The 24,501-nt window shown below is 47.9% G+C and overlaps 1 protein-coding gene across 2 annotated transcripts; it reads left to right on the forward strand.

The window, feature by feature from the left end:
* Nucleotides 1–1,536: 1,536 nt before the first annotated feature.
* On the forward strand, nucleotides 1,537–23,820 carry LOC130517470 (transmembrane protein 132D-like). 2 transcript variants are annotated; one of them, XM_057019377.1, is made up of 11 exons: nucleotides 1,540–2,007; nucleotides 4,035–4,117; nucleotides 4,196–5,123; nucleotides 7,738–7,884; nucleotides 8,865–9,036; nucleotides 12,702–12,845; nucleotides 17,058–17,266; nucleotides 19,451–19,631; nucleotides 19,750–19,863; nucleotides 20,044–20,235; nucleotides 22,073–23,820. In XM_057019377.1, the coding sequence occupies exons 2-11, from the start codon at nucleotides 4,108–4,110 to the stop codon at nucleotides 23,453–23,455; spliced, it is 3,480 nt and encodes a 1,159-aa protein (XP_056875357.1). In that variant the 5' UTR covers nucleotides 1,540–2,007; nucleotides 4,035–4,107; the 3' UTR covers nucleotides 23,456–23,820. The 2 variants fall into 2 exon arrangements, with proteins under 2 accessions (XP_056875355.1, XP_056875357.1); XM_057019375.1 differs by lacking the exon at nucleotides 4,035–4,117 and having other exon boundaries at nucleotides 1,537–2,007.
* Nucleotides 23,821–24,501: the final 681 nt, after the last annotated feature.

Raw genomic sequence — 24,501 nt, forward strand, 5'->3', positions numbered from 1 at the left:
AGAAACATCCGTGTGATCACACCCCCTCTTCTTCACCCGTCCCTCAGATCAAGGGGCACCATCTGTGTTGGGGGGCGGTCGGTGCTGAAAGTGATGCCTCCAGTTGGTCTGGTCATGATGAAGAGGAGGATTCTTCTGCTCACATCTGACTTCAACAGGGTTCCTGAGATGTTCCGGCTGTTTTCTGTCCACATACCAAATCAATTCTGAATGGCTGCAGTAACCCTTTTTGTACTTTGGTCTATTTGTAGATATTTTCGTAATGTTTCTACCTAATTTCATGTAGCCTTCTCGTCAGCGCTCTGAAAAAAGTGAGTCTTTGTTGTGTCTTTGAAAAGCAGAGCTGTGTGGTCCTTGTGTGCTCGCTCTGTTCCCAGTTTAGACCCAGAGATCAGTGCAGTATTTACAGTGCTTGTGTTGTATGACTGTGCATGTGCAAATATAATTTTTATAACCAAATTAAATTTGATATTTTCAAAAGAATCATGCCTTGTTTCAGGTTTGTGTGAAGGGTTAGTGGGTTAGTGGGTTAGTGGCTCGTTCTCTTCACACCCTTCATCTAACCAACATCCCTTCTTTTGACAGAAGAAGAGCAGAAAGACAATGACTTTCTTTTCTTCACCACATTGTTTTTTGAGCTGGAAAAAATCTTTCTCATTTGCAGTGATGTCAAACGGAACCAGCACAAACTCAACACAGGTCAATTATCTTCTTTCTTGGGTGTGAAAGTTTGCGTTACCAAGGTTACTAAAGGTTCCGAACCCTTTCTAGGTGTTCCTTCCAGTCTACCAGTCTGTGGTCGCCAGCGTCCTGTCCTACGCTGTGGTGTTCTGGGGGGGAGTGTGACTAAAGCGGACCTCTCCAGGCTGGAGAAGCTGATCAGGCGGGCCAGCTCGGTGGTGGGGATGAAGCTGGAACCTCTGACAGTGGCAGAGAGGAGAACTACTGACAAGCTGCGGAGCATCATGGACAATGACCGCCACCCTCTGCACACTGTCCTCCACAGCCAGAGAAGCCTGATCAGCCAGAGGCTGCGCCTCCCCAAGTTCAGGACCAACAGACTGGGGAACTCATTCATCCCCCGAGTCATCAGGCTGTTCAGCTCCTCACGGGGGGGAGGAGGGCCAACAGGAGAACTGGAACAACACTGCAATAACATAATACTGGGACATCCATTCATTCATCCATCTATTCATTTATTTACATTTCTATAGTTTTATATTTTATATTTATATTCTATTTTTAATTTATTCTATTTTATTCTTATTTTATTCTATTTTTATTATCTTTAATTGGTTTTTATGGTGTGTAATGGTGGTGGGTAATTTTGTACAGTGCTGTACGTTTCTTTGGGGAGATGCTAATTTCCCTCATGGACCCCCCCTCAAGGGATCAATAAAGTACTCTGAGTCTGATTGATTCTTCTGCGTCCACCAGATGGCAGCAGCGTGTTGCCGGAGGCACACTTGGAACTGCTCACCTTCACACATCAATTAGTCACTAATTGATGTGTGTCACTAATTATTAGTGACGTGAAAGCAGTGAAATAATCATCCAGGAAACCTTTGTTGTCTTCATTTTGAAATGCTGTCTTGTCTTTGGGGACAGAAGTTCGATCGTTTGTTTATATTAGTTTAGTGTCCCACTTCCTCTCTTTATGAAAATGCGTCTTGATTAATTAAATATGTTCACATTAAACCAGCCAGTTGATGACGGACATGATGAGCAACGTCAGGAAATGGGTAAGGACGGTAAATTTGGGGGCGGAGCCTGTTTCCAACAGATCAGCTCGCGGACAGACAGTGACTTCTTTCATTTGCGCCTATGAGCCACGTGACTCTGCTGACTCTACCCGGTGGTGGCTCGTGGGTCGTTTCACGAGACACTTCATCCGTTGGAGCTGCAGCGGGAGGTGAAGCGCGTCTGTCATCCCGACGTCCGGACGCCTCGCGGCCATGACGCGGAAGTGTTTGCTGGCAGCTGTGGCGCTCGTGGCGGCGGTGACACGTGAGTTTGACGACTTTTACCTCTGTGACGTCATGAAGTTATCCTCAAGGTCGCGACTGAAATTAACCAAGTGCACGAGACGCCAACTAAATAAGCGACACAACTATGAAATATCAATTTATTTAAACTTATATTTTTATGGCTTCCAGTCAAATATATGAAATGTTTTTCTTTATGTGACATAAAATTCAATTCATTCAACCTTTATCAGCATCTCTTGCAAAAAAAAGAGGAGAGGAGAGGAGGAGATGAGAGTAGGAAGGAGGAGAGGAGAGGAGAGGAGAGGAGAGGAGAGGAAAGGAGGAGAGGAGAGGAGAGGAGAGGAGGAGGGGAGGAGAGGAGAGGAGAGGAGAGGAGAGGGGAGGGGAGGGAGAGGAGAGGGAGGGGAGGGGAGGGGAGGGGAGGAGGGGAGGGGAGAGGAGAGGAGAGGAGAGGAGAGGAGAGGAGAGGGGAGGGGAGGGGAGGGGAGGGGAGGGGAGGGAGAGGAGAGGAGAGGAGGGGAGAGGAGAGGAGAGGAGAGGAGGAGAGGGGAGGAGAGGGGAGGGGAGGAGAGGAGAGGAGAGGAGAGGAGAGGAGAGGAGAGGGGGAGAGGAGAGGAGAGGAGAGGGAGAGGGGAGGGGAGGGGAGAGGAGAGGAGAGGGGAGGGGAGGAGACCATGACCCAGCAGGGTTCCAGCATCCTGGTGATCAGGTGATCATGGTTCTGGACCCCTGCAGCCTCGGCCTCTAGCAGCACAGCTAAGATGTTAACCTGATGATTAGATAATTATTTCTATATTATTATATATATTATTATATAACCTGATGATTAGATAATTATTCTATATTATTATATATAATTATTATATAACCTGATGATTAGATCATTATTTCTATATTATTATATATAATTATTATATAACCTGATTAGACGACCCCCTAAGTGTGATAATCTGTCTGTCTATGACAGTAACTGGAACTACAGAATTAACAACAATAAGCTTTTTCAAAGAGGAAGGTTTTAAGTCTGATCTTAAAGTAGCGATGGAGTCAGCCTCCCGTACCTGGACAGGGAGCTGGTTTCATAGCAGGGGGGCCTGGACAGGGAGCTGGTTCCATAGCAGGGGGGCCTGGACAGGGAGCTGGTTCCATAGCAGGGGGGCCTGGACAGGGAGCTGGTTCCATAGCAGGGGGGCCTGGACAGGGAGCTGGTTCCATAGCAGGGGGGCCTGGACAGGGAGCTGGTTCCACAGCAGGGGGCCTGGTAGCTAAATGCTCGGCCCTGTTACAGTTTCGTTTGAACAGGACACAGCCAACTCAGCCTCAAAGGGTTTATTTAACTGAAAGAAGTCTTGAACGCCGCAGGGGAAAAAACTCGCTCGGCATGGAGAAGAGATCTGGCCCGATTCTTCACGAAGGGAGGGAGGCGTGGTGACCTTAAGAGAGAAGAAGAAACACGTTACTAACTCGCAAAGCTAACCTAACCCTTTCCTCACAAACTGAGAGCAGTTTGTCTTCGAGGACAGTGAGGAACTTTGCTCCCTGTGGCCCCCTACTGTCCATAGGAACTAGAAGAAAGACACATTTCCTGTTATGAACCTTTAGGAGCCAAAGGCTTCTTATCTCAAACGCCCAAACAATCATTTACAACTGATGGATCCTCTTGGAGAAGCCTGTTCAAGAAACTCAAACAGTCCATTTGCTACGATTCAATTAGCAGAACGACCCTCACTTGGATGACTGAGATCTTCACAGACATGTTGTGAATCTACCTTCTCAGAACGGAAGCTTCCAGATACCCGCCATCATTGATGTTATTAACGTGAAACCCACCAATATTACAATTACTGTTGACCTTTCCTGCAGGGTATGAAACAAAGCCTCTGATTGGCTGACAGTATCAACCTTACAAAATATTTGTAAATTATGCTGATAATGCTAACTAAGGTGGGCTCCATATGCAGAAGATTCTCCTTGCATGTAATGAAATGACCCATTTTTTTCCTTTCATTGTTCCTTGTGATGATCAAATTTCTCCTTTTGATCCAGATTCACAATTCAGCTTTGCCTCCTTTGTGATCCTTCTGTCGACCCTCCTCCTTCCATCTGTTCTCTCAATCAAATGTTCTCAAGTAAGAAGAACCTGAGTTTAAGTTAAGTCAGTTCTTCTGCCCTGATTTCTTCACTAAACTAGTTCTCTCTGCTCCCAGTTGCTGAAACCCAGAATCTTATTGAAGACATTGGAGCACCTTCTGGTCCATCTCCAGTTTACCCTGCTGTGAGCTTTCAGGTTCTCAACGTGAATCATGTTCTTCTGAGGCAGGATCATGTGGAATCACCAGGGAACTCCAGTGTGAAGACACACACTCAAACGTTTCTCATCACTGGATCCAGTTCTGGACTATTCCAGCCAGTTATCAAGGCTGCCTATGGTCCTCTTATGGTCGATGCTCCGGTTTCTTCGAGCCAATTCCTGGTTGGGCCGAAGATTGTTGCCGTTATTTTGGCCCGCAGTGTTCGGTCTTCGTCTCCTGTTGTCAAAATCCTCTTCCACATGCCCACAGATGCCGGAATCCAGATTGAACAGGAAAGGTTAAGGTCCGGAGAGGTTCCCAAGAAAAAAGGCTCCGGTGCTACGGCCAAAGATGGTGCCCAGTGCGTCACGGCCTACGCCTTCTGGGAGACCAGGGAAGTTCGTGGGGCTTGCTTGGTTTCTCCAGGTACATTCTGTGTCGCCCAGCTGAAGCTTGAGCCAGCCTGGTTCAACTCAGCAAGTCGATCGGGCAGCTCTATCAGAGACACGGGAGGGATGGAAGGGGCAAAAGAACTTCAGGAGAACATTGTGAAAGTCTACTTCCAGAGCCGGAGGGAACCCACAGGGCAGTGTTACCCGCAGGACAGCCTGCAACGAATAGGGGTGGGAAGAGGGCGGGACTCCAGGAGTTCTGGGACACCCATGAGATGGATCGGAAGTGTCAGTCTGCTAAAAAGTCCACCAGGAAACCCGACGTTTTATCGACTGAGGCTTGGAGGAGCGGTGGTGATCCAGACTTCTTCCAAGCCCCTGAAGATGACAGATGTGGCAACTTTTTATGTCTTCTTGGTCAGCACATCAAGTGTGGAAACATTTACTCTCAGGTGAGAGATCTTTGTGTAGCAGAGTAACCAGCAGCTGTCATTCTTAAAAGACATGAAGCAGTTTACATCGCTACAGTTGTTCCATCTGCTGCACTGTGATGGTGCTTTTTGGATCAACAGGAGACACATAGAACTGCGTAACTGTCTTTGTTTGACCTCCATCATATCATTCAGAAGCTGAACATCTTTAGATTTTCATTTCTGCTGATCATACTCCTTAAAATACTTGAAAACAAATGCTGCATCTGGCGGTGGAACGATTCGTGTCTTACGCTGAGTTCATGAGTTTCTCTATAGTGTTGCTCCATCCACGAGGGGCAGAACATCCTCCGTCATTAGAGAGGGATTTAGACTCCAGAAATATTGGATCTGCTTAATGGAGAAGAAAAACTATTGAGTGAAATGTCCTGAAAAAAGTCTATGAATATCAACAGTCTCTACATTTGATGCAAGTCACAAAGTGTTTTGATCCAAAAGACTTCAGGAAAGTACAAATGCACCTTGGATTTAGCTTTTACTCATGAAGAATTATGCTTCAAATGCAAGAAGAATTTCTCTTTAGCCATTTAAGTTTGATGAGCTGCCAAAATATGGAGCGTAACCTTGACCTAATCCTTTTAGAGATGTAAAACTCCACCCACCAACTAACCCCAGCTGGACTGTAAACCTAATTTTAGCCTCTAACCCTAAAACCAAATCTGAACCCTCCCACACACTGACATTTGGGAAGACCAAAAACTTATTCATTTCACAAAAAATGTCCTTACTTTGACAGCAAAAGGCATGTACTGGTCGTCATTAATGTAGCATGTACAAAAACTGGTCGTCATTAATGTGCATGTACAAAAACTGGTCGTCATTAATGTAGCATGTACAAAAACTGGTCGTCATTAATGTAGCATGTACAGAAACTGGTCGTCATTAATGTAGCATGTACAAAAACTGGTCGTCATTAATGTAGCATGTACAAAAACTGGTCGTCATTAATGTAGCATGTACAGAAACTGGTCGTCATTAATGTAGCATGTACAGAAACTGGTCGTCATTAATGTAGCATGTACAGAAACTAGCACACGCACCCACTCACACACTCACACTGACACAGACGCACCCTCGTTGACCTAAATGCAACTCTGCATTGATGAAATGAAAAGTAACCTTTCAACTCACACATCTGTGTTTCTGAACCAGGGCTGCAGTAAAAAGTGTGTGTGGGGGTGGGTCTCTGGGTCCCAATTTTAACCTGTGAAGGACAGAAATAATCTTGTTCATTGAGAATTGCGAGCCAAAGTTTTTGTTCAACAGTTTCTACTGCAGCGAAGGCTCCAGCAGACGGATCCAGTTCTACAGTCACCAGACAAATGTGCAAATGTGATGTGCAGATATGAGTTTATTTCTGGCCAGAGTTCAAGAGTCTGGCAGCACAGGCCCTGAGTCTGCAGCTCTGCCCACCCGAACACAGAAGTCCACCCTCTGTTGCCTTTATCTCCAGAATAAGGCACCTGCCAGGGTCCCAACCCAGGGAAATACAGGGGTGTGGGGAGCCCTGATCAGTGCAGTTCTCTTCACCCCAAACCGGACTGGACCAGGCCCAAGTTATTGTTGACCTACAGGGTGGAAGCTGTGCTGCTGTGGGTCAAAGAAGAAGGTGGAGAAGAAGAGAAGAGAGAGAGAGAAGAGAGAGAAGTCAGTGAAGAGAGAGAAGAGTCTCGACCTGAGTGAGGAAGCCATGAATGTTGAGCTGATGACAGGAGAAGATGGACAGAATCCAGAGGAGGAATCTGGATCAACTCTGGGATGAGCTGGATGAACTAATGCCGAGTATCTCCTGACAACGCTGAGTCCCTCTTGTTGCTATGGTGATGGCTGACACATGTGGAATATCTGTGTGAATGAGAGAAAGCAGGTGGAGGTGAGGTTACAGTGTCAGGAAACGTGTCGGCAAGAATGTCTCCTCCATCCAGGTCATGGTTGTCCAACGTTCAAGACCTGAAGAAGCCTTCTGGAGAGAAACATCAGGCTGATGGTTGGGACGTGTCCAGACAGGACCAGGCTGATGGTTGGGACGTGTCCAGACAGGACCAGGCTGATGGTTGGGACGTGTCCAGACAGGACCAGGCTGATGGTGGGACGTGTCCAGACAGGACCAGGCTGATGGTTAGGACAGGACCAGGCTGATGGTTGGGACGTGTCCAGACAGGACCAGGCTGATGGTTGGGACGTGTCCAGACAGGACCAGGCTGATGGTTGGGACGTGTCCAGACAGGACCAGGCTGATGGTTGGGACGTGTCCAGACAGGACCAGGCTGATGGTTAGGACGTGTCCAGACAGGACCAGGCTGATGGTTGGGACGTGTCCAGACAGGACCAGGCGGATGGTTGGGACGTGTCCAGACAGGACCAGGCTGATGGTTGGGACGTGTCCAGACAGGACCAGGCGGATGGTTGGGACGTGTCCAGACAGGACCAGGCGGATGGTTGGGACGTGTCCAGACAGGACCAGGCGGATGGTTGGGACGTGTCCAGACAGGACCAGGCGCTCTAACACACACTGGGACTGTGAACTAACTCCATTGATTAAACCGATGACATGGATGGTTCTTGTTTCCTGCAGGGTTCTGCTAAAGTCGGGTCTGCTGTTCAGTGCAATGCGACCCAGTGACCCGGCGCTGTGGGAGCTGCTGCTGGAGCCGGGCCAAGGCCGGTCCTCCAACGTGGTCTCTGTGGTCTGTCGGAGGAAGCTCGCCGTCACTGCGAAGAGGTCAGGAAACATTTTCACATCCTGACTGTTGAATTTACTGGTTCTGCTTTGATTCATCAGTTCTTAATCTCCCACATTCACCGTCTGCCCGACCCACTTATCCAGAACCACCGTAATCATGGATACGTTATCCAGGCTTAATCTGCACACGCACAAGGGCAGATTAGGAGGGGCAGACACACACTCACACACACACACTCTCACACACACACACAGACTCACACACACACACACACACTCTCACACACACTCACACACACAGACTCTCACACACACAAACACACTCTCACACACACAAACACACTCACACAGACTCACACACACACACACACACACACTCTTACACACACAAACACACACACACTCTCACACACACTCACACACACGCACACACACACATACACACACACACATCCCAAAAGGATTTCCTGGAAACAGGGTCATTAACCCTTACTACCAGTCTCTCTCCTCTCACAGACACTCACGCTCACAGACACACACTCACACACACTGGATGCCACCTTGAGGGTGGTGTGTATTGCTTCTGCTTCTGTTCCTGCAGCAGGACGCTGTGAAGGTTGATCTGGATCCTCGAAACACAGAATCAAGACTGAAACAATATCATAGGACATTTGACTCTTCTTTCATTGTGTGTAGTTGTGTTTCTCCAGCATCAGTTGTGTTTGTCCAGCATCAGTTGTGTTGGTCCAGCATCAGTTGTGTTTCTCCAGCATCAGTTGTGTTTGTCCAGCATCAGTTGTGTTGGTCCAGCATCAGTTGTGTTAAACCATCTGTGATATCTAAGTGTGTCTGTGTGAACATCGACTCACGTGTGTTCTTCTTGAATAACAATTGATAGATCAGAACATCTTTGCGCCCTGACAAAAACCCAGTTGATCGATTATCGGTAGCAGTATTTGTGAAGCACTGAAGCTAACAAAGCTAACCATCTGACCAAAGTTATCGTTATCTTTATTCAGGGGTCTTCTGGAGGTTCTACAGCTGGACTTCATACCTAAAAATGTTTCAGAGGCAGCTGAGAGTCAGGTGATCTCCTGGCATCTGGATCTCCCAGGAAACCACAAGGATGTTGGCATGATGCGGATCTACACGACTCAGAGGGATTACATCGGCCTGGCGCCGCTGGTCATGGTGAACAATGCTGTTCTGGAATCAGTTCATCATTTGATCAATCAATCTGGATATTAACCTAATAATTACTTCTATCCTGGAAGTAACAAAAGCATGAATTAACTTTTCAGCATCATGGTGGGTCAATAGCTTCCTGATCTTTGAGATGTTCCTCAGGTGAAAAAAGGCACTTCTAGAGACTAATTTAATGTGTGAGTTGAAGGAGAGATTCTGATCAAAAGTTACTCCAAGATTCCTCACAGAGAGACGAGATGTTAATGAGTTACCATCTAGAGTGATCATGTGATCTAATCTGTCCCTGAGAGGTTCAGGACCAAACACCATGACCTCAGTTTTTCCTGAATTATCCCAACCCTAACCCTAACCCTAACCCTAACTGTGGACTAAACCATGTTGTAATTGTTAACATTATCTCCACTGTCAGTCAAAACATGCTCGGCACTTCTGGTTGTAGTCAGAACATTTTCATCCTGTAAACAGTCGAGTTGGTTTAGTTTTACAGAGCTTAATCCCATTTGACTCATTATTCTGGGTTAGGGTTCGGGACCTGCCAGCACCGGACCAGGCTTGGGTCACGGAGTGTGGTCCAGTCTTGAAGATTACGGGCAGCAGCTGTTGAGAAGGCTGCTGGCAGGGGAACATCTGCACAGCGTTTTAGTGTCAACCTCTGATCACCCAGAGCTTCTTCCTGTCAGAAGATGACGCTGAGATTAAACCCTAATCAGATGAGCTCCTCGAAGGAAATGAGAGCACTTTCATCACCATTATCACATCCCTCGTCTTGTTATGGCACACCTGTCCAGTTGGACGGTGGTTTAAACGTTAATGTTTGTCCACTCAGATCGCAGAACAGTGCTGGAGTCCTGTTGATGCAACTTGCCTCAACCATCAGAGGACATGTCACTCTCACACACCCTAACCCTAAACCTAACCCTACTAACCCTCTAACCCTAACCCCTAACCCTAACCCTACTAACCCTCTAACCCTAACCCCCTAACCCTAACCCTACTAACCCTCTAACCCTAACCCTAACCCTACTAACCCTACTAACCCTCTAACCCTAACCCTCTAACCCTAACCCTACTAACCCTACTAACCCTCTAACCTGACCCCCTAACCCCCTAACCCTACCCTACTAACCCTCTAACCTAACCCTCTAACCCTAACCCTACTACCCTCTAACCCTAACCTAACCCCTAACCCTAACCCCCTAACCCTAACCCTAACCCTACTAACCCTCTAACCTAACCCTAACCCCCTAACCCCTAACCCTAACCCTCTAACCCTCTAACCCTAACCCTACTAACCCTAACCCTCTAACCCTAACCCTACTAACCCTAACCCTCTAACCCTAACCCTCTAACCCTAACCCTAACCCTACTAACCCTACTAACCCTCTAACCTGAACCCCCTAACCCCCTAACCCTAACCCTCTAACCCTAACCCTAACCCTACTAACCCTAACCCCTAACCCTCTAACCCTAACCCCCTAACCCTAACCCTCTAACCCTAACCCTAACCCTCTAACCCTAACCCTAACCCTAACCCTCTACCCTAACCCTCTAAACCTAACCCTAACCCCCTAACCCTAACCCTAAACCTAACCCTAACCCCCTAACCCCCTAACCCCCTAACCCTAACCCTCTAACCCTAACCCTAACCCCTAACCCTAACCCTCTAACCCTAACCCTAACCCCCTAACCCTAACCCTAACCCTCTAACCCTAACCCTAACCCTCTAACCCAGCGCTTCTCAAATAGTGGGGTGCGATGCCAGGGGGGGCGCGTGTGACCCCGGAGAACATGTTTTGTTTTTTTTTGCCGTACTAGAATAAAGTGTAATTGCACATCCCGCGCGCACACACCACAGAGCAAGAGATAGGAAGTGCAGTGAACAAACCACCAAGAGACGGCATGAAAAAATACTTAACAGTGATGAAAAGAAAGGCGGAGAGAGACGGAGATAATGAGACATACGAAAGTCTCCCGAAAGCTAAGACGAGGAAATATGACGAAGCCTTTATAGCGCTTGGCTTCACTGCGACTACGGTGGGAGACGAGGAAAGACCGGTGTGTTTACTGTGTCTAAAAATGTTGGCAGGACAGCATGGAGCCAAATAAATGAAGGCGTCACTTAAAGACATTACACCCCAGGCACGCTGATAACCCTAACCCTGGTTAACCCTAACCCTGGTTAACACTAACCCTGGTTAACCCTAGCACTAACCCTAACCCTAACCCTACTAACCCTCTGACCCTAACCCTCTAACCCTAACCCTCTAACCCTAACCCCCTAACCCTCTAACCCTCTAACCCTACTAACCCTAACCCTCTAACCCTAACCCTCTAACCCTAACCCTAACCCTCTAACCCTAACCTAACCCTAACCCTGGTTAACCCTAACCCTGGTTAACACTAACCCTGGTTACCCTAGCACTAACCCTAACCCTAACCCTACTAACCCTCTGACCCTAACCCCTAACCCTAACCCTCTAACCCTACCCCCTAACCCTAACCCTCTAACCCTAACCCTAACCCTAACCCTCTAACCCTAACCCTAACCCTCTAACCCTAACCCTAACCCTCTGACCCTAACCCTCTAACCCTAACCCTCTAATCCTACCCCTCTAACCCTACTAACCCTCTAACCCTCTAACCCTCTAACCCTAACCCTCTAATCCTACCCCTCTAACCCTACTAACCCTAACCCTAACCCCCTAACCCTACTAACCCTCTAACCCTAACCCAAAAGCCGTCCTCATGTCCTTCCTCCAGCAGTCCAGGTGGACAGTGGAAAGACCATCTATGGGTGGTGCTCACACTAGTTCACTAGGCTAGAGAGGGGAAGGCCGTCCAGAGTAGGGCGGTAGGGTTAGGGTTAGGGTTAGTAGGGTTAGGGTTAGGGTTAGGGTTAGAGGGTTAGGGTTAGTAGGGTTAGGGTTAGAGGGTTAGGGTTAGGGGGTTAGGGTTAGTAGGGTTAGAGTTAGTAGGGTTAGAGGGTTAGGGTTATTAGGGTTAGAGGGTTAGGGTTAGTAGGAGTAGGGTTAGAGGGTTAGGGTTGTTAGGGTTAGGGTTAGTAGGGTTAGGGTTAGTAGGGTAGAGGGTTAGGGTTAGGGTTAGGGTTAGTAGGGTTAGAGGGTTAGGGTTAGTAGGGTTAGGGTTAGGGTTAGTAGGGTTAGAGGGTTAGGGTTGTTAGGGTTAGTAGGGTTAGAGGGTTAGGGTTATTAGGGTTAGGGTTCGTAGGGTTAGGGTTAGAGGGTTCGGGTTAGTAGGGTTAGAGGGTTAGGGTTGTTAGGGTTAGTAGGGTTAGGGTTAGAGGGTTAGTAGGGTTAGAGGGTTAGAGTTAGTAGGGTTAGAGGGTTAGGGTTAGTAGGGTTAGGGTTCCGGTTAGGGTTAAAATTGGGGTTAGGGTTAGGATTAGAGTTAAGGTTAGGGTTAACCCACCTTGCTTGATCCTTCAGTTTTATCAACCAGTGTACGTCAGTGACTCTTCATTTCGACATCAAAGAGCCATGTTAAGCTGCATAAAAGGAGCGTAATATGTTTCCCTTTGAGGCTTCCGTTTTATGTTTTTATCTCATGTGCAGTACTTTGATGCTTTCTGTTGTTTTTCTGATTTGGTGGATTAATCATTAAACAATTGGTTAATTGGTGTCTTCCCTCAGAACGCTGACATCCTAAACACTGCAGTGTTGACCGGACAGTCAGTGAGCGTTCCTCTGAAGATTCTGGCCGTGGAGGCCGATGGTTCTGTCACCGATGTCACCAACTCCACCAGCTGCAGGACAACAGAGGAGGACGTCCTCAAGGTAGGTGTGGTTCAGCTTTAATAGAGGCTAACGCTAACCCTAACCCATCAGTGTGTGGGTGGATTCATGTTGTCACAGTTACAAACACCACAGAAGAAGAGTTTCAGTCTGAATTTTTCTCCTGTGCTCTCTCTGCTGAAACCAAAGAAAAGCTTCTGTCTAGAATCATTCATCCGAATTCCAACATACAGCACCTACATCTGCATCCTTTCATCTTTCTTTATTGATTTAGCCATTGCTATTTTCCTGTCTAAGTAAATTACTATTAACTATTAAATCATCTGTAAAAACAAGAATTGGCATTATTTGTTGAAGAGGATCGATGGGTATAAATAATTTATTTCTTTGATTTTCTGTCCCAGAATTTTTATCCCTCAGAAGTTAAACTTCAAGAAACAGCTAAAATGTGTTGAAGGTTAGGAGAGGAGAGGAGAGGACAGGACAGGACAGGACAGGACAGGAGAGGAGAGGACAGGACAGGACAGGACAGGAGGAGAGGACAGGAGGAGAGGAGACGAGAGGAGAGGAGAGGAGAGGAGAGGAGAGAGGAGAGGAGAGGAGAGGAGAGGAGAGGAGAGGAAACCATGACCCAGTGGGGTGACAGAGGCCTGTCAGGTGATCATGTTTCCGGACCCCGGCAATCTAATCTGATCTAATCTGTCCCTGAGAGGTTCAGGACCAAACACCATGACCTCAGTTTTTCCTGAGTTAAGGAGGAGGACATTTGAAGACATCCAGGACTTTATGTCTTTAAGACAGGTCTGGAGCTTCACTAACTTCTCTGTCTCTTCTGGTTTCATGGATAAATAGAGCTGATCTAAACCAGTCTAGTGCTGTCCCTTTAATCCCAATCACATGTTCCAGTCTCTGTAACAGGATGCTGTGATCAACTGGATCAAAAGCAGCACTGAGGTCCAGCAGAACCAGCATAGAGACCAGTCCATGATCTGAAGCTATAAGAAGATCATTAGTAACTTTAAGAAGTGCTGTTTCTGTGCTGTGATGAGCTCTAAAGCCTGACTGAAACATCTCAAACAGGCTGTTCCTCTGCAGGTGCTCCAGTAACTGAGTCACCACCACCTTCTCTAGAACTTTAGAGATAAAAGGAAGGTTGGATATTGGCCTATAATTTGCTAAAACATCAGGATCCAGTGATGGTTTTTTAAGCAACGGCTTAATCACTGCCACCTTGTAGGACCGGGGTACATAACCTGACACTAAAGAACCATTGATCTGGTCCAGGATAGAACTGCCTATCAATGGTAGAACATCCTTCAACAGGTGTGTTGGGATGGGATCTAAAGGACACGTGGTGGTCTTGGATTTCTGAATTAGCGATGACGCCTCAGAAAAATATATAGGGCTGAAGGAGCTTAAGGGCTCGTTGGAGACCCTGTATGTTCCCACAGTCAGCACATCTGGTGATGGTCCAGTTGTTGGGATGGCCTGGTTAGCTTTCTCTCTGATAGCTAGAACTTTATCAGTGAAGAAGCTCATGAAGTCTTCACCACTAAGGGAAGACGGGATATGTGGATCTAAAACACTGTGACTCTTAGTTAATTTGGCCACAGTGCTGAAAAGAAACCTGGGGTTGCTCTTATTATCCTCAATTAAAGAAGAGAAATAAGCTGTTCTAGCCTTGCGGAGGGCCTTTTTATAAACTAATAGACAGTCTTTCCAGGCTACATGGTAGCTGTCTATCTTACAAGAATGCCACTTCCTTTCCAGTCTTCGCACTTTCTGCTTGAGGGTCCTGATATGTGAATTATACCAGGGGGCACACCTCCTCTGATTTACTATTTTCTTTTTCAGGGGGGCAACAGAATCAAGCGTGATTCTCAGTGAGGTTGCTGCACCTTCAGCAACAGAGTCAACCTCAGCAGGGCTAAGATTATAATGATTGATCCCTGGGGAAACACACGGTGGTCCTGGGATCAGCACAGGGATCACTTCCTTAAACTTAGCTACAGCATTATCTGAAAGACATCTGCTACAGTAAGACTGAGCTCTGAGCATAGAAGAATCCTTAATCATAAATGTAAAAGTGATCAAAGAATGGTCTGACAGGACTGGGTTCTGAGGGAACACTGACACATGTTCTACCTCAACACCATAAGTCAGGACTAGATCTGGGGTGTGGTTAAAGCTGTGAGTTGGTTGGTTTATCTGCTGGAGGAAACCAACTGACTCAAGTAATGAAATGAAGCCATTTCTAAAGCTGTCATTTACAACGTCCATATGGATATTAAAGTCTCCAATGATAATGACTTTGTCCGTTCTAAGGACCAAGTCAGGTAAGAAATCAGAGAACTCAGACAGGAACTCTGAATGTGGCCCAGCAGGGGGCCGATATACAACTACAAACAGAAGTGGCTTTTCTGTCCTCCAGCTCAGATGGGTGATGCCAAGAGTCAGGCTTTCAAATGAACTGGAGCCATGTTTTGGTCTGGGATTAATTAATAACTTGGAGTGATAAATTGCTGCCACTCCCCCTCCTCGACCAGTAACACGTGGAATATGATAATTAAGATGGGTAGGAGGAGTAGATTCATTTAAGCTAACATACTCCTCCTCCTGAAGCCAGGTCTCAGTAAGACAGAATACATCAATGTGATGATCCGCTATCAGGTCGTGCACTAACAGGGATTTACACAAAAGAGATCTAATATTTAACAGTCCACACTTAATTGTGATATTAGTTTCTCCAACTTGTGCTTCAGTATTAATTTTAATAAGATTTTGGTGATTGACCGCTCTGCTCTGTGCTTGGGGAACTTTTAACCGTGGAACAGAGACTACCTCTATAGTGTTAAATATGTTATTGTTGGTGGATGAGGGTTCTAAGGAAGCAGCAGAGAGGTGTGTGTAAGACTACAGCTCTGCATCCTGGTCTGGACCCTGGATTGTCAGGTCACTTTGGGTCTAATAAAATTAGCCAGATTACTAGAAATGAGAGAAGCGCCATCTCGAGTGGGATGGACACCGTCTCTCCTAATCAGACCAGGTTTTCCCCAGAAGGTGCTCCAATTGTCTAAAGGCCACCTGGTTTTCGGGGCACCACCGTGACAGCCAGCGACGGAGCGACGACATGCGGCTAAACATCTCATCGCTGGCCAGATTGGGGAGGGGACCAGAGAATGCTACGGAGTCCCACATCGTTTTTGCGTAGTTACACACCGACTTCAAGTTAATTTTAGTGACCTCCGACTGACGAAGCCGGGTGTCGTTGGCTCCGACGTGAATAATAACTTTACCAAATTTACGATTACGTCTCGCCAGGAGCTTTAAATTGGCTTCTATGTCGCCCGCTCTGGCCTGGTTAGTAGGGTTAGGGTTAGGGTTAGTAGGGTTAGGGTCAGGGTTAGGGTCAGGGTTACGGTCAGGGTTAGGGTCAGGATTAGGGTTAGGGTTAGGGTCAGGGTTACGGTCAGGATTAGGGTCAGGGTCAGGGTTAGGGTTAGAGTCAGGGTTAGGGTCAGGGTCAGGATTAGGGTTAGAGAGGGTTAGGTCAGGGTCAGGATTAGGGTTAGGGAGGGTTAGTAGGGTTAGGGTCAGGGTCAGGGTTAGGGTCAGGGTTACGGTCAGGATTAGGGTCAGGGTCAGGATTAGGGTTAGGGAGGGTTAGTAGGGTTAGGGTCAGGGTCAGGGTCAGGGTTAGGGTCAGGGTCAGGGTTAGGGTTAGAGTCAGGGTTAGGGTCAGGTCAGGGTCAGGGTCAGGGTCAGGGTCAGGGTCAGGGTTAGGTCAGGGTTAGGGTTAGGGGTCGCTGTGGTGAAGGAGCGCGCACATACAGATGGGGAGGAAGGCAGACTCACACACACACACACACACACACACCACATTCTCACACACCACTCACACACACAACACACTCACACCACACACACACACACTCACACACACACACACACACACATTCTCACACACACACACACACACTCACACACACACACACTCACACACACACACACTCTCACGGTTAGCTTTCATGTTTCCATCTTTGGGTTAGGGTTATATCAGTTTGAGATTTAAATGAACACAAAGCAAAAGGGTAGATTTTTATTTGACAGACTGTCACTAACTATTAATGTATTTATCACGCCTGGTATTTAACCACTAACTACCAACCTTTTTACGTCAACAGTTTTAACCACCACCCTGTAACGACACTCTCTAACTGACCCGATGTTCCGTGACTCTTTGCTGTTGTCCAGATATCAGAACGTTGTGACTCCGTGTTTGTAAATGGAAAAGAAACGAGAGGAAAAGCCAACGTGATGCTCAACTTCACTTATGGATTTCTGAACGCCCAGCTGGAGATGAGTGTGTGGATGCCTCGCCTCCCACTGGTGATGGAAGTGGCCGACCCTGAGCTCAGCCAGATAAAAGGCTGGCGGGTCCCCGTGGCAACAGGCAGCAGGAGGTAAGCCTGGACCATTTTCTTGTAGATGCAGGTGAAGCTGTGTCTGGGTTAGGGTGGTGGACCGTGATAATGGAAGCACGATGTGTTCAAATGCATCTGACAGACGTTTTCAGGACTCCAGCCTCTTTTTAGACCATGTTTGTTTTCTTCTTCACTCAGTCATCAGGTGTTATAAGGGCCCATTATGCCCTGAATGTTTAACTCACAGCAGAGAACCTTCCTCCAGAGGGGGTGTTGGATGGTAACCAAGGTCACTGATTCCAGCTTCCTTAAATTGTGATTTTGTTGAGCCTTGTTAGACGAATATAGCCCCAATTTGTAATTGTAATTGTGTGACAAACTTTTAAAGTATGAAGATCTGCGCCGCAGCAAAGAGAGCATGAGGGTATGACCCCCTTCATCACGAGACAGAATCCCTTAATGGTTGTTTTGCCACGGTGAAAGGGTTGTTCACTATTGATACCAGAGGAGGGCAGTGTGCCAGAAAGGCCACATTTGTTCATGCCTCCGCCTCCTTGACGAGCATCCCCAACGATGGGTAAACTTCCTCTCGTGGCTTGTTTGGTGGTGAAGGTGCAGAGAGGGGCCCTCGTGCTCATTTGCATATTCATTAGTGGGCGTGGCGAGGGAGGAGACTGGTACTCTAACATGTGGGTTCAATTCCAGCTGATTGGGGTGCACGAAACAAACATGCTTGGACTCAGGCCAACGCTCACTTTCACACATCTGAACATTTTTGGACTTTCCTTGTTTTGAGCGAACGGCAGGTTTCACTATGGTCCAGTTGGACCACAGTGTCAGCGACACATCAGCTGCTGACCTGGTGTCACGGTGCTTGACTGGTCAGTAAACTGGTCTGGGCTAATCCCCAGAGAGAGTCAGTGGTGAAGAGGAAAATGAGACACCAGACCCACTCTCGGATCAACCTTCCAGAACACCTGAGCAGGACCACACGGACCACTCTTATGTCCCCGTCTGAGAACATGTCCAGGCTGTTCTGGAGTTCAACTGAGTTTAAAATTCTAATTTCCCAAGATATTTTGACTTTTTATTAGCTGTCAGCATCAGCTGACATGAATCTATATATGAAATAAATCTCTGTTTTGGTCTCCACTGAGATGTTCCTGACTCCGTCGTCATCAGGGCATCAGAACAGAGAGCACCACTGCCCCTGACACAACGGTTCGTGGGTTCACTTACAGTCCCAATCAATACTGATGATCAGGACTCACCGATGGAGTGTTTTTTATCTCCAGGACTAAAACGGGACCATTTAACTCCTGCATTCGTTCCTAAAACGACGAATATTTTCTGCCAGTTAGCATCAGACGTAGGAAACTGGAGCTCCTGGTGTCACTGAAACAGATGGAATCAATTAGTAACGTCAACTTTACCTTCTGTTGGCAGCTAATGTCAGGAAATGGAGAAATTATGCTTGTTTGACACAAGAGGTTTGAAGCTTGTTGGAGTCCCGATGAAGAGCGTGCACGGTGCAGTGGGAGGGGCCTGGTGTAGGCCGTGTCTCGCCCCCCCGCCTTTCTGTCTCTACATGTTCCTCTTTCATCATTTGAACTCTTTGTCTTGGTTTCTTCTCTCCTGACCATGTGACTGCACCGTGCACGCTCTTCGTCTGTACATCTGCTCTGGTCCACAACCTTCGTTCCACCTCAGTCCACCACAGAACCTTCATTCTCTCGTTTCTGGGATTGCCCTGGACTTTAGCCCTGGACTTTAGCCCTGGACTTTAGCCCTGGACTTTAGCTCTGGACTTTAGCCCTGGACTTTAACTGAGGACTTTAGCCCTGGACTTTAGCTCTGGACTTTAACTGAGGACTTTAACTGAGGACTTTAGCTCTGGACTTTAGCCCTGGACTTTAGCCCTGGACTTTAGCCCTGGACTTTAGCTCTGGACTTTAGCCCTGGACTTTAACTGAGAACTTTAGCCCTGGACTTTAGCTCTGGACTTTAGCCCTGGACTTTAACTGAGGACTTTAGCCCTGGACTTTAGCCCTGGACTTTAGCTCTGGACTTTAGCTCTGGACTTTAGCCCTGGACTTTAGCTCTGGACTTTAGCTCTGGACTTTAGCCCTGGACTTTAACTGAGGACTTTAACTGAGGACTTTTTGATTGGCTGAACTAATTCCTTTGATGTTTCACAAAATTGATGATTGATCTTTTTGTCAGGTTGACCTGGGACAGTGAGGAAGAGGATGAGATGAGGAAGGGCAGAGGTTGTATGCTGCATTATCAGTCGTCTCCTCTCAAAGTCTTGACTCACTTCACAGCCCAGACGGAGCCGCAGGTGCTCGCTGATCCGCTGGCTGGAGATGCATCTATGGATTATTTCCTGGGTCCTGATTGGCAGGTGAACACACCTATCGGTCATTGCTAATGACGGGGGAGCAAAGGCCCTGATTCTACTAACGAGGTCTGACAGTAGGAACGATCCGTAATTGCTGTCACGCCTTTTTTTTGATTGACAGGTGGATGTCACCAATCTTGTGCGCCCCTCTTTGAAAGTGGTCGACCCTGATGTGCTCCAGTTGCAGGGAGGAGCGGTCCTGCAGGGACGCGCTGCGGGTTCCACGACAGTCCAGGTGAGAACCAAACACCAGTCCAGGTACCAGTGAGCAGTGTTGAGCGGATTACCAGTCGCATTTCACAATGGGACTTTGCTACTTTACTACAAGACTGTCCCCATGACCGGTTATTCTGGGGTAGAAAGAAGAAAAGGACTGGGTGTACTAGGATTTGCTCATGGGTCTCGCCTGGTCCAGGTGGTGTCCCCGCTGACCTCAGCGGTCCTGGCTGAGACGACCATCAGGGTTCTGGACGACAAAGTCAGCGTGACGGAGCTGGGAGTGCAGCTGGTTTCTGGACTCTCTCTGTCCCTTCAGCCCAGTCGGGGAAGCAACAGGGCCATCGTTGCCATGGCAACCACACGGCAGACCATCACACAGCTCAAACAGGTCAGGGATCGATCTGATCAGAGAAGGATTTCATGCAGAACACACTGATTCTGAAAGTCTTCAGAACATTTATTCTAGCATTTTTTTTCATTCTGTCTCAATTAATGAAGGAATCTAATTGATTTTAACCCGATTGATTTTGATTTGAGTCATTAGTTATAATAGTTAATAGGGTCTTATCTAATGAGTGGTTCTGAGCAGGAATAGAAAAGCTCCCTGTGGCCCCCTACTGTCCATAGGTGCTCCCAGGACCAGAGAAAGTGCTCTGACCAATCAGAGGGCAGCACTGGGGTTTCACCTGGTGAAGGGGTGTGGCCAGTTGGCTGTGTGGCGTCGCTGACACAACCTTTAACCTTGGGCTTCCTAAAACCTGGAGGGTTCATCAAGAGTTCAGTTGTTTATTCTTGTGAAGGGTGCAGCTATCCCAGTTATCCCAGCTACCCCAGTTATCCCAGCTATCCCAGTTATCCCAGCTATCCCAGTTATCCCAGCTACCCCAGTTATCCCAGTTATCCCAGTTATCCCAGCTACCCCAGTTATCCCAGCTATCCCAGCTATCCAGTTATCCCAGTTATCCCAGCTATCCCAGTTATCCCAGCTATCCCAGTTATCCCAGTTATCCCAGCTACCCCAGTTATCCCAGCTATCCCAGTTATCCCAGCTATCCCAGTATCCCAGTTATCCCAGCTATCCCAGTTATCCCAGCTATCCCAGCTATCCAGTTATCCCAGCTATCCCAGTTATCCCAGTTATCCCAGCTATCCCAGTTATCCCAGCTATCCCAGCTATCCCAGTTATCCCAGCTATCCCAGTTATCCCAGCTATCCCAGCTATCCCAGTTATCCCAGTTATCCAGCTATCCCAGCTATCCAGTTATCCCAGTTATCCCAGCTATCCCAGCTATCCCAGCTATCCCAGCTATCCCAGTTATCCCAGCTATCCCAGCTATCCCAGTTATCCCAGCTATCCCAGTTATCCCAGCTATCCCAGTTATCCCAGTATCCCAGTTATCCCAGTATCCCAGCTATCCCAGTTATCCCAGTATCCCAGCTATCCCAGTTATCCCAGCTATCCCAGTTATCCCAGTTATCCCAGCTATCCAGCTATCCCAGTTATCCAGTTATCCCAGCTATCCCAGTTATCCCAGTTATCCCAGCTATCCCAGTTATCCCAGTTATCCCAGTTACATCCTTTACCTGCTAGGTTTTTAACGAGCAACATTTTGGTGAAATCTCTATTTTTGTATCCACAGAGGCCTTTGGCCTCTCATCCAAGAGGCTCCTCCCATTCTGGCTGCTTTGGTCAAGGGTCAGGGTTAGTGTTAGGGTCAGAGTTCAGGTCAGAGTCAGGGTCAGTGTTAGGGTCAGGATCAGGGTCAGTGTTAGGGTCAGGATCAGGGTTATGGTCAGTGTTAGGGTCAGGATCAGGGTCAGGATTAGGGTCAGGATCAGGGTCAAGATTAGGGTCAGAGTCAGGTCAGAGTCAGGGTCAGTGTTAGGGTCAGGGTCAGTGTTGGGGTCAGTGTTAGGGTCAGAGTTCAGGTCAGGGTTAGGGTCAGTGTTAGGGTCAGGATCAGGGTCAGGATTAGGGTCAGAGTTCAGGTCAAAGTCAGGGTTAGGGTCAGGGTTAGGGTCAGGGTTAGGGTCAGGGTCAGTGTTGGGGTCAGGGTTAGGGTCAGGGTCAGGGTCAGTGTTGGGGTCAGGGTTAGGGTCAGTGTCAGGGTCAGGATCAGGGTCAGGATTAGGGTCAGAGTTCAGGTCAGGGTCCGATTTAGGATTAACCTAATTGATATGTGCACGTGCTGTATGGCTGATCTCGTTCTGTCTTTCTTCTTTAGGAAGCAGTGGTTAGCTGCTGGGTTCAGTTCAGTGATGGCGCTGTGACTCCATTAGACCTTTTTGACCGTGGCACCTACTCCCTGACGGTGTCAACACCAGATGAGTCGGTGGCGACCGTGCGCCGAACTCCACGGTCCACATTTGTGGTGGCACAAGGTGAAGGGGGAGGCCAAGGGGCACTAGTGAGGGTAGAACTGAGGATCTGTGAGGAGTGCCAGAAGTCCAAGAGGAAGAGCAAGTTAGCAGTGGGTATGGGGTTCCTGCAGGTCAACGTTCAGAGCAGCAGCAGCACCATGGATGGAGGTGGAGATGGTGGTGACACAGCAGCAGAGCTCCCATCACAAAGCACCGTCACCAGTGCCAATAAATGGATGTTCAGAAGCACAGTGGCAGTTCAGCCTGACCTCACACGAGCACAGACCTCCACCTCCAGCATGTACACCGCTTCATATGCAGAGCCAGAGGTCATCAGGACTGTAAGCACCACTAGAACCACATACAATGATAGTTCAACTGCTTCAAGCAGTGGTAGTTCAAATACAGCACCAGATGATTCCGGACTGGAAAACAAAACTTTATGGTCCGTTAGAAAAGGACAAGGACAGAAGACAAATGATAGGAATAAGCTGGATGTCCCCACCTCACCAGAACAAACAGAGGATTTTAAAGAAGATGCGGTCAAGACAGATTCTCCCAAAGTGATTGAGAGTGACATCATCAGGACCTTTAGAGCCATGTCAGACCTCGAGATTGGCATGTACGCCTTGGTAGGCGTCTCCTGCATAGCGATCTTGGCTTTTTTACTCAATTGCACCTCTCATAACCTCTGTTTTCAAAATCACAAGAGCCCGGTTCAGACAGGCCTTGGTCCCAGTGGAGACACAAAGGATCACAAGCATGATTGGGTCTGGCTGGGAAGCAGCAGTCAAGGCGCTCGCGCTCCGGCTGCTATAGCTCCAGTGTCCGCCTTGAAACTCCCTGTGGAGTCCCGAAAGTCTCTGGACTCCATTTGCCACCACACCCTGCCGGCTGTGAGTGTCCCTGCGGTCCCTGAAAGAACTGCCACCCTGGGCCGCAACCGGGCCAGCTCCCAGCAGCATTATCGTGGAAAAACCATTGACCCCATGGCGAACCACTCTGCTACCTTGTTGGTCAGGCCACAACGCAGCGAACCACTTCACTCACCCACCAGCAAGCGGAACCAGGTCCAGTTTACAACCTTCACGACCCTGGACATCAAGCATTTGTCTGCACTGAAGAAGAACGGTGTAGACCTGAGCTGGACCACTCAGCCTTCCCAGCAACAGATCGCCACCCAGGTGCAAACAGCCTCAGCCGACATGCCGTGGCCGGTGGTGAAACCTCTGGGAGAACCACAGTGAGAGTTTGGGAAAGAGATCAGAAGGCTTTCATCCTCTAGATGGAATATTGTTGTAAATAAAGCTCCGCTTCTGGTTCCTCCGTAGAAAAAGATCAGCAATTGTTAGTTGTCAAGAAAAAAATACGGATCTTCGGGAGTTATTGCCCTCAAATTCTTTGTCCACCTTTTCCCGTACAGGGTTCTTCTGCTGGTTTCTGAAGGTGTCTTCAATACTGATGATTATGGTCACGTGAACACTGCAGACCAACAGTTTGGGCTTCTTGCTTCTCCCCTGAGCACAGTTCTAGAAAGTTTCATGTTAAAAATGTTTCATTTCATTCTTTGTGAGAAATTCCTGTCAAATTAATAAAGAAGAAATGAAGTTCATTTCCTTTTCCCCTGTATTATTTAAGGAGCTCAGGGTCCGACACAGGCCCTGAAATGATTTTAGGCTGATGTGATTCAGCAGTTTGAGTCTTTTTGGAAGATGAGAGCCACCAACGTGCTGAGGGGTTTATCCAGAGGAAGCGCCGCTGGCTGAAAGGCCTCAGAGACAGAGGGAAAAGCAGAAATCACATAGATCATGTCATGGATGCAATATTGGGTTAAAATAAGGAGTCAGCATCTATTTTGAAATGTAAAATTGTGTGTGCGGGGTAAACAGCAGCGGAGCTTGGATGGTTTTAGCCACACGTCTAATCTGGAGCATCAGATACCCTCTTGACTGATCTGAGGGATTGAGGTCATCCTGTAGGAGGATTAATGCGCATTAGTGGACCATCGCCATGATGCCGCCGCCGCTGCTGATGTGATGAAGATGATGTCCGTCTGAAGTGATGAACTTGTTTATTCCACATGTTGCCAGTGGGGGGGGTGGGGGGTTCTGATCGGCTCATCTGATGCTCTCGGCAGAATACACACAGAGAAGAAGCAGCTGATCGATTCTTGAGCTGTACATCAGTCAAACACCACCAACATCTTCATCCAGACGACCGAGCCCTCAGGCCCTGCTGAAGATGTGACACCCGTACAGAGGCAGGACGGGAGCATTCGGGCCCCAAGCAATCC

Source organism: Takifugu flavidus, chromosome 20 (assembly GCF_003711565.1).
Source record: "Takifugu flavidus isolate HTHZ2018 chromosome 20, ASM371156v2, whole genome shotgun sequence".
NCBI lineage: Eukaryota > Metazoa > Chordata > Actinopteri > Tetraodontiformes > Tetraodontidae > Takifugu > Takifugu flavidus.